General features: G+C 37.9%; 1 protein-coding gene across 1 annotated transcript; it reads right to left on the bottom strand.

The window, feature by feature from the left end:
- Positions 1-8,014: 8,014 nt before the first annotated feature.
- On the bottom strand, positions 8,015-8,921 carry FSHB (follicle stimulating hormone subunit beta; the record flags this gene model as incomplete). The annotated part of the gene is made up of 2 exons (XM_079310000.1): positions 8,015-8,251; positions 8,763-8,921. The coding sequence occupies 2 exons, from the start codon at positions 8,919-8,921 to the stop codon at positions 8,015-8,017; spliced, it is 396 nt and encodes a 131-aa protein (XP_079166126.1).
- Between the last annotated feature and the right edge of the window lie 2,036 nt (positions 8,922-10,957).

Below are 10,957 nucleotides of genomic sequence, written 5' to 3'. Positions count from 1 at the left end.
TTTTTCCTCACTGGACAAAGGGCTCACCTTGAGGAGGGGGGTATCAGCCAAACCCTCGTGTTGAAGGTCCCTCTGAGTATCCAAAATTTGAGGGCTGGCAAATTCTGGGAGGCTTCCCTTTCAGAGGGAGATGCCAGCACAGCCCATTGTGGTGTTAAACAAAAAAGGGGGAGATGTTGCATTGCACTGTTATGGGTTATATTGCACTTGAAAATGTGGTTTGCCTGGGGTTTGTGGAATTGGCTTGTGAATAAACTGCTGGATATTATCCCAGGAAAATCAAGGAGGCTTGATTTTTTTACCTTTGTCCATGTGGATTTCCATCCTCCTCTGGAGAGAAGAGAAAATACCACAGCAATATCACAGCCCATGGTGCTCCACAAAATTCAGAGGGCTCCCCAGGACTGCTGCTCATGGCTTTAGTCATTGCCAGTCCCCATCCTGGCCATAAGCCAAGCTGGCAATTGCTGGAATTTTCCTCAGAAGGAAATAATGTCACATTAATATTGCCTCAGTCTGGATATGGTTCAGGCAAATCATGTTTCAGGGCTTCAAGGCCTTGTTCTGTTTGACAGCAGAAGTTCTTTAGGCAATAGAAATTTCTGGGAACACACTGATAAGCTAGAGGCAGCTTAATTGCCCAGGTGATTGAGAACAGGTCCTTATGCTGAAAAGCCTGATTGTGATTTAGAGTTTGTTTTATGAAAGAATTATGCATTTAGGAAGGGCTTTTCAAATTCAGGAAGGCTTACAAGTTAGGTGGAATTTCAGATTTTGGATTGTGGCTTGTTCTGCTGTGTGACTGGGAACACAGTTGTGTACTAAAGGCTAAATGAGATTTAGGAAGCCTTACTTGTGGAGATTTTAATTTAGATAACTAAAGCTGAGTTCCTGAAAGTATTGCTCACTATGAATTAGGTATAATTTGTTTTGGAAACTCAAGTGTTCACCAGGAAAATCTGTCTAGTCTTGGTTTCCCAATGAATTTTACCTAAGTGCAGGTACCACATAAAGGACATTCTCATTCAGGCAAAGAAAAACATTGGAAATCACAACACTGAGCTCAAGAAATTCTAAAAGCTGAATGAGTTGAAGAGGTAAAAGGGGAAATATTCTTTTCTTCTACATTGAAAGCAAACGTTGTGAGTGTCACTACTCACATGTTCAATTATGAGTTCACAATATCAGTTTAATTCTATTTTTTTGTGGTTTTTTGAAATCAAAGAGTAGTAAAGAAGACTCAGTTTTGTGCTCAGCAGAAGTGAAAAGCCAGCTAAAGCAGCATTTACAATTACCAGTGATAACATTTTGCAGACTTTACTTTTTCTGAGCAGGAGGGACTTACTCCTATAACACAAATTTTTCCAAAGAGAACAATTGTGAGTTGTTCAGAAGATATTTATGCCATCTTCTTCACTGCAGAATATGAGCATTTCATAGTTATATGGTTTAGTAATTAGCTTTTGGTGTATATCCTTCAGCTTAGGACTTTTTCAAAAGACACATGCTGTTGTGCAATTAGGTCCAAGATATTTTCAAAAACATCCACTCACCATCTTAAGCATAAGATGACTGATGATGATTCCTAGTACTGAATGTCACTGCCATTTACCAATTACTAAAAACACGAATTTCAGGCTTATACCTGGCATTATGGGTTCCCAAGAGTGAGAATGTGTCCAATTAAAATTAGTGCAAAACTACTGGATAACTGGATATGCATATAGATACATTTCACCTGCAAACTTGAAAAATGCTATGCATGCAATTTGGAAAAGCAGGCTTGATTTAGGTGCTTACTGTGTGAAAAGAATGATAGCAGAAGTAAAAACTGACCAGAAATGCTCTTCAGAAGAGTTCATGTGAAGCAGATGGGAATTGCTAGCAATGTCATGGTCAAAAAGTGCAAGAACGCCTCTCTTTCTGCTAGTCAGTATCCAGAAAATGTGACAAGGACAGTAGAGTGATATTTCCAATTTCAAAATGCTTCAAATTGTGTTTTCATGTTGCTTTGCTAGAGCAAGGAGATTCTGGAGTGTCTTTTATTGGTTGCCATATCCTTGGGCAGGTCACTTTCCCTGTTTTGGGGGCAATGGTTGTAAGGCAAAAGCAGATTTGCTTGTTTCTTTCATATGACATACTGAGTTATAAAGAGAAGGTCTTTTTTTTTTTTTTTTTTTTTTTTTTTTTTTTTTCTATCTGTATTACCTAGTTAGAGTTGTGGCAAATAGCCTGAAATAGGATGGCAGAAATTAAGGTAAGAGTGACATGAAAGGGAAATTTTCTAATTTGAGATCTGACACTATTCCAGTCTTCAAAGTGTTTGTGAATATTTAATGGCTCAGATATCTACTGGAAGGATGTGGACTGAATTATTTAAGGGCATCACAAGTCCTTGAATATTTAGCCCCTGAAGCATTGAAATTCATATTTAGAGGTTACTAATTATGATATAATGCTTCCAGACTTCTTCTTGTGCTATTTTAAAAAAAAATATTTTATTATTAAAGCAACATTGGTCTACACAGTGCAAGCAAAATCAAATGGCTATCCTAATCTTAAAATAAATATAGTGTTAGATAGACGAAAATAATTTTTTTTGAGTGGTTCTCATGTCTATAGTACCACTCCAAACAAACATATTTTTCATTAAATACAGGGTGGTGACTGAGGCTTGTTTTGGGGCAAACTGAATCTTTGTCAAAGTACTACAGCTTCATTATCTCTATGAATTAATTAGCTGGGTATTGGAATTTGACAAGGTGATTTCTACACTCTGCTTGGAGAAATGTTTAATAAAATGGCAGCCCATGTGTTGTACTTGTTGAACAGCCAGTACTGACTAACCAGACAGTGATTTGGTTAAGCTTACACATTGTCCCTGAACTGAGCACCACAGTGTAAGGTGATTTTGAGTTCCAGACATAATAATCCAAGTATATGATACATCTAGATACTTGAAGATCAGGATCTACTTGTCTTAAGGCTAGACTGTGTAAACAAAGCCAGTGAGGTAAAGTTTGTGCAGATCAGTCTCCCATCTAAGGCATTAGCTCACTTTAGAATTCTCATCAAGATTAAGGTATTTCTACAAAAGGAGAAATCATATAGGAAAGAAATTTAATTTATTGGGCCAGATCCATGCTGGGCAGAGCTGTCCTGGGTAATTTTTGGAACTGGGAGCAGAATTAATTTCAGGCTGTGTGTATTGTTTCTCAATCTCTGGGCTGGTGGAAGTGCATACCTTGATTTGTGTTACTTAGCTGCTGGTGATTCCAAATATCCATATCCACTGCCTTGTTTTGACATAAATTTTGACAGAATCTGATCCAAAAATTTTCTCGCTGGCTTCTGAAGATTTTTCTTTGTTATTGTATTATTTTGATTGGGATTTTCCACAGCATTCAAAAAAGCATCAAGTCTTGCCAATATTGTATAATGAAAGAAGGAGATCATGAAAGGAAAGATGATTTTTGAATGAAACTTTAAATGTAAACACATGAAGGAAGAGGAAAACTGGATTGGTTAAGTTGTTTAAAGGTTTGTTTACAAGCCACTGGATAGCACTAGATTAATTTATATGTCTTGAATATTTTCATTTTAAGAAGGACATATTTTAGGGCTTAGACTCATATCCCAACTGAATAATACATCTGTCCATAGCATTATTTAGTGAATGCAAACTACAGCTGAATGTAACCCAAACATATTAGATGCATAATTTGCTTTATTTTTTCTGCACAGAATATTTATATATAATGTCTGTTTCACACAGAATAACACAGTGCAATATATCTGACCCACCTCCCATATTTTTTCAGTGAATTAAGAGGTCTAATGGTAAATGGCAGTGAAGCACAGGTAGTTAATTCTTTGCCTTGCCTGCCCACACAGAATGAAACAGTGACATTTGATTTCTGGAAGGTATGTCCTTTGCCTAACCCTGCTCCAGGCTCGTTTGCTCTATTTCCCAGACTGTAGCCTTGTGAGCTGCTGTAATGTCTATCAGCATAAGTCATGCTGACAGACCAAGGCTCTGATAGCTAATGTTAATAACATAAATTGAAGGGAAACATGAGAGACCTAGAAAAATGTTATACATCCCATTGCCTGAGTGGAGGGCAGCCACTCACTAATCCCAAAATAAATTTTTCAGATTAGCTGTTTAGCTGATTTTTTCAGGCTTTTTTTGTTTTGTGATTTCAACTAAGATGCCGGTTATATTTTTTAAATAAAAATGAAGTATGTGGCTAAATATTGCACACAAAACTAAATGTCTTTGCTGAGTTGGGAGGGTGAAAAAGGAGCATAGGGTGTGAACACCACGCTGAGCTGCCTTTCCCCTTGCCATTTAAATAGTCCAAGCTGGCATCTGCAAGCCAGAGTGCTGTCATTCCTGTTTTCCACCATTTGTAATCACCTCTGTTTCAGGCTGCATTTGTCTGATGACTTGTGAATTGTAAGTTCTTATTCGTTCATCAGTTGGGTCAATACAGGGAGAGGACGTTTATACTTCTTGCTTATGGTAAAAATTACAGTGAGCCCAGTTATAGGGAAAATTTAAAAAGCAAGTGCAAGCCCGTTTTAAGCCAGGAGGAATGGTTTATTTTGGCTGGGAATAAAAGTTGAGCACTGGCAAGAGTGTGGTTGATTGTTGATGCTTTATCAATGGTTTCAAGGTGAGGAGTGCATATTTCCTTGTCTGTCTGTAAAATCAGTGTGCTTGGCTCATAAAAAGGCAGAGGGATGAGGAGGGCATTTCCTTGGGAGGACTCTGAATGCTGCTGCTGCACTCCCTGTTCCCATCCTGACATCTGGAGAGCTTCAAGCACAGCCCAAGGTCAGGCTGCCTGCTTAATGAATGGCAGAGAATTAATTTGCCCACAGATGTGGCAGCAGAGTGGAATGAGCTCCCTGCAGTTTAGCCATACATCTGGGCATTTGAAATCTTAATTAATTGAAAGCCAGGGAATCAAGGGCCCTCTCAGAGGCCTGCAAGAGACAGTCCAACACTGTGTGTGTGCCTTCACCAGGGGGGTTATAAATTAAAGTTTTCCAGGTTCACTTCTTTCAGGCTCATGCAAGAAAAGAAATAGTTTTGCTTGAATAGAATAGTTCAGTCCATTTTAATCTTTGCCACTTCTAAGATTAGATTTTGCAGGCTGGTGGCTAAAGTCTGGCATATTCTTTTTGCAGAAAAAATATAATTAATATGCAGTTTTGGAAAAATTCACTGTTGGCAAACTGGTTCTGCTCAAGTTGGAAAATATTGTACCTATTGATTTCAGTCCCATGGTAGCTGCTCTTCAAAATCTACTTCTGACTGTATTAGAAACATTTAAAAAAACTTATCCACCAATTTACTTTTTGGAGTAGCATTTCATACTGAGACTTTGACCTTTTGACAGAGTTCCCACTTATTCATCTTGTCAGATCTAGACAACAAGCACAAAAATGACCTCTGAAATATTTTTCTTAAATGATAATAAGCAGATTTGGATGTCAGACTCTACTGATATTTGTGGCTCACATGTACCTTCACTAAACTTTGCAGAAACACTAATGTAAAATAAGTTTAATGAAATTATTGGGCAATCAATGGAAATTGAACTTAAAAAAGACAAAATCTGTCTTACAAATTATCACATGTAGACTAAAATATCTTCAAGTCTGGCCAGCCTTCTTTCAGGATTTTTGCATTTCTGTGGCTTTTGACTCTGCTAGTGACAGTTTCAGATTTAAGGTTTGGAAATAGTTTTGTTTGCAAAATGAAAATGTGTGGTGCACTTGTCTGATGGATGAAATCTGTATGATTTTTGTTTTCACCTCTAACATAATTTGTGACAGATGTGAACAGGTTTTAATGCCTATAATTTAAATAAAATATTAATGATAATCATTATTCTTAGCCACACTACTCTTATATTGCAACTAATATTTCATTATCATGTTACTGGATCAGGCTAAAATATTGTGTTTTTTGGTGTGATTTGGCCATATAATGCCTATATGGCTCTGGTGGGTGTATTAGTTGAATAGGAAAAGACTATGAGAGGAAGAAAAACATGCAATTTAAAACATAATAAAGTTGTCAGCTGGACTCTTGAGTTTTAAAGTTAGCTTATTAAGACTCATAACAGAAGTGCAATAAAATTATTTTTATTTGAAAATACACAAGACAATACAGATCTGTTTTGAAAACATACTTTTTTACATACTTTTTTATTACAAACTACTTTGTTTTGTAATTGTAATTCAAAAGTGTCTCATTTAGAATGGAATAATTGCTGATATTAATAATATGCTTAGTTTTAACTTAAATTTACTCATGTTTAAAACTGAAATGAATGAGACCCAATGTGATTTATCTATTACTTTACCACTTTTAAAGCATCACTAGATCAAAGAAAACATCCATGCATATAAATCTTATAAATAAAATCAAGAGAATTAATACCTTTTGGTAAAAAAGCTAAAAACTACATAAGTTAAAATATCTATTATCTGTTACAAGACAGATTCAGAGTAACAGGCAAAATCTCCTTAAACAGGAATGTCTGTAAGGGTCACACAAGCAGTGTCTAATGATCTGCAGCTTTCAGAAGATTTGCTTGTGACTACTCTGAATCTTTCCTCAGTTGTTCTGCTCTCTTTGGACATGGAGAACTGACTGTTCTTTTCTGTCTAACAGTCTTCAAGCATGTAAAATATTCTGCTAATATTGCCCCTAAGTGGTCCCCTCCCCTAAGCAAAACAACCACATTTATTTAAATATTTTTCTCCTAGGATGTTTTTTTTTGGCCTCTCTTCATTCTTATTATCCTTCTGTCAATTTTCTCCAGTTTTTCAATGCTCTGAAGTTCTGTCAGAAATAACCACTCAGTGCCCTACCCTGCAGAACTGAGTGGTGGAGGTAGGTTGTGTCTTGTAAGCTCTGCTCCTTGCATTCCCAATTTTCTGCAGCTCTGGGATGCTTCTGGCTCTTTCTTGGCTTGTGCCACACTGCTGCTGATCCATCATCCTGTGTCCATTTTTCTGATGAGGAATGGTGTGTTTCCATTTTCCCCCATAGGATTTCATCCTGTAGGCTTCCTGTAATTTTCTCAGCAATGAGAGGTAATTTCCATTCTGGTTCAGTCAGTCCTCCAGCTCACTTCACACTGGTGTTTGCAGAGTTAGGTTGCTGCAGAGTTCTGTGAATTCCACTCTCTGTGCTCCCAAGGCACATTATCACACCATGTTTGCACTACTGGGGTCTAGATTCATCCCTAAATAACTTCTGAGACCCCTATGTTAAATAATGATAAAATTTCTCTTTACTACCTTTTGCAATAGAGAGATGATGATTTCTTCAAGTTAGCCAGGTACAGACCAGAGTTTGTGTTACTTGTGTTGCTGTGACAGTGAGGCTGAACTAACTGAGAAAGTACAATTAAAGTGACATTCAACATTTGAACATAGATTTTGGCTCTTAAATACACATCCTGTTATTATTGGCAGAGCATATTGACTGTATGGAACATAATGCAAAGCAGAATCAGTCAGGATCTCAGCTGAGAGAGGTTTACAATCCAGCTAACAAAACCACAACCAGCAGCAAGGCTTTTTTAAAAAGTGTGTTCTTAGGAGAGATGAAAAGCAGGATGATAAAGAATTGAATCTTGGGAACTTTTTGAAAGCAGAGAATAGCATAGAATAATCTATGTGAACCAGGCAGTAGAAATAGAGAAATATAAATAATGAAGTTGTGATAAAGAGGAAGAGGAGGGAAAGGCAGAAGAAATTGGAAGCAGCATTTTTTATAGACCTATTAAAATGATTTTAAGGCAACTGATAGGTTAAGAAGGAAAGGCCTAAAGAGGAGTTTAGTCAGTAGCTCTTCATTTTGGCCTTAAAAATCTTTGTTTCAGTCTTGGCAGTTTCTAAATACCATAGCCTGGTGTTTTCCATTTAAACCTAAACAGTACCTTTATTATCAGGGAGCATTAAAAGCCACAGTGCTGTCCAGCTCCCTTCACTGGTTACTGCCATTCTGGCTGAAGGAACAGTAGGATGGCCCCAGTCCCCTCACAGTGCAGTCAGTGGTGTCAGTGTCACAGGTGTCACAGTGACACTCTGTGGCTACTGGGTATGAGTAAAAAGATTCAGGGTGGTCACCACAGCCAGGGATCTTCACTGTTTCATACACAACCTCCTTGAAGGTGCAGGTTTGCTGAGCAGTTGATACTGGTGGATATTTGTATACTGGATCCTGGAATTGGAAGAAGGTAATTAAAAAAAAATTAAAATTTGTTATGGGTTAGATTTCAAATTCTTTATGAAATGGGAAAATCCCACTGAGATCAGAAGCATTGGGTCTGACTCTTCTAATTTCCCTTAGATCTTTAAATTTCCCCTCTCAAGAGGACTGATTGGGCAAATTTGTGCCATACCATCACCAGACAACCTTTCAGATCAATTGCTTGATTCTTCAGATTATTTGAAAGAGCAGAGCAGTAATGGCTGCTTTATTGACCACAAATTGAGCACCAAGCAGAGACCCAGACTTCAATTCTTTTAAATCTGGTTATACAACATGAACACAATGCATGCAGTCAGCTAATTAACTGAATTTTGCTGTGATGTTTCCTCCCTGTGCTGTGTATCCACAGCAGTAATTCACCCTGCTCTTTCACAAGGGCTCATCCTGTGTTTGCTACAGGCAGGAATGGGTTACCCACCACTTGAAATACTTAATTCTGGTGCCTGAAATTGAGTCTCACCCTGGTGAAGCAGTATCCTGAGCACCACGTGGCATTCACTGTGATGCAGAATTCACATTCCTCTCTTTCCACAGCTATGGTAATATTGGTGAGCTGGCAGCTGTTGCAGCAAATTGCTTTCCAGCAAAGTAACAGCACGTAACAATTAAGTGTCTTCATCCTGTCTATAAAGAAAAAAAATGTATCTCTACTGGAGAAATGCTTAGTTATTTTCAACAGGAAAAAGAGAAGCAGGGGGAAATTGAGTCTCTGCATTATCCTCAAGTGGTTCCATAACAGCAAGTGTTCAGAATCATCAGTAAGAACAGACTTTAGATAGATCCTTCTTATGTTTACTGATAAAGGAGTTTGATTTTCCTAAGCAACCGAAATGGCATGTCAGCAATCTCTGCAGAATGATAATAGTAGCAGAATGCCATACCACTTTCAATAAAATATTTTTTATCTAAGTTTCTGTAGAGACAATGTATCCTGTCTGTAAGGACAGAGAAAAAGAGGCAAGAGAGAGAAAGAACAAAGTATAATGTATTTTTCAGAAGCAATTAATTAAGTATTTGCAATATTTAAAAAGAGAGATTTCTACATCAGGATACTCACCTGTATTCTACTCTCCTTCCTAGAAGTATCAGCTGTAGTGAGAGGAAAGCCCTGTGCTTCCCTTTTATACTGCACTGTGTGTAATTTATACCTTGAGGATTTGCAGTGTATTAATGCAGCAGGCATTAGTTTGGGACTTGGTGAAAGCAGATTAATGTTCAGGCAGACAGTGAGATTAAGCCTTGTTGAGAGGAAAAAAGAAAAGCTAAACACAGTGGGGAAGGGATGGTGAAGGTTACTGTCACAGTGTCTCTCTGCACCTGCCACTGGATTTGATTCAGTGGCATTTAGAAATTGCTGAGCCATTTCACAGTTTGAAAAAAGGTTGAGAAGCCTATTTTTGGAAATGAAAGGTTTAGGTGTTTAAGTGCTCTGTCAGCCCTCAGGGTGATTGGCTTGGGGTGCAGGCTGGTCCTCTGGCAGTGGAGGACCCTTCACAGCAGGGACAGTGTGATAGTTTCTTAGATAATAACCATTTTCTTGTTTTTTTCAAGGTATTTCTCTGAGTTCTCATGGTTTTCTCTGAGTTAGGTCTTACCCAGTGAGCTGCATGTGTGTTTATTCATTGATCCAATAAGATAATGTGAATTTTGTTAAACCCTCAACTCCTCTTTTCTTTGCCATTCTTTTCTAGCCCAGTATGTGCAATCCTGGTTCCTGTCTGTTGCATGGCCACAATTTTTAACTCATGTGAGGGATGTTTGTGTTGTGGAAAGGGATTATTAGGATGCCATAATGAGCCTCCAGATTTGTGTTTTTATGTCAGTGATCTCAGATGAAATATTTTCATGTTCCAGGGGAAATGCTCATGTTTTTAACATTAGCAACCATGCAAACTCAACTTGAATGTATTCCCCAGTTTTCCATAGTAATAAAAGAGTGTATGGGTAGTGTTCCCCTGCTCACTGCCCTTTCCCTGCACTCCCAAGTTGGGGATGTGTGCCTTTTCACCAGAATAATGACAGAGAAAGAACTCTGTTGAGCTTCACACACCAATTCTGGGGAAAATGACTCACAGTACCACTGTATTTACTATTACCTGCCCAGAACAGCCAGTCTTGCTTTGTTATGACTGTTCTATTGTGGTCAGTCTGACTTTTACAGAAATCCATCTGTGGAAGAAAACTAGACAAGGACATACAGTTAAAAACATTTTATCATGAAAAGAAATCCTCACTGGCCTATTAGTTTCCTGCAGATGGGACACTTTTCAAAGTGGCTTTTACAAATGAGCTCTTTAAGTGTGTCATACCTTCCTGTGGTCCTGCAGACTGGCCATCTGTTCCAGTTGCCCTGTAGTCTGCAGAACCTGCATTTGTAAATGGATTTTGCATGGCACCAAAGTTAGAAAGTGAGCTGAAAAATTTCCCCGGACCTCTCCCGTAATAAAAATTTGGTTTGAATGAGAAAAGGGTTCACTTGAATTTATAAAGAAGTAAAAAAATCAGACATCTTCCTCTGAACTAATAGAATGCTTGTTTGATAATGTTTGTGTTGTTTATTGTCAACACAGTCTGTTTTCTCAGAGGAGGTTCTCAGTTGCTGTAAATCTCTAATTCCAGAGATGCCAGACAAAAGCTGATTACTTTAGTTATATC

The sequence above is a fragment of the Erithacus rubecula genome (genome assembly GCF_903797595.1).
Source record: "Erithacus rubecula genome assembly, chromosome: 6".
Lineage (NCBI taxonomy): Eukaryota > Metazoa > Chordata > Aves > Passeriformes > Muscicapidae > Erithacus > Erithacus rubecula.
Note: the sequence above shows the minus strand (reverse complement) of the source record. Positions and strands in the feature narration are given on the sequence as shown.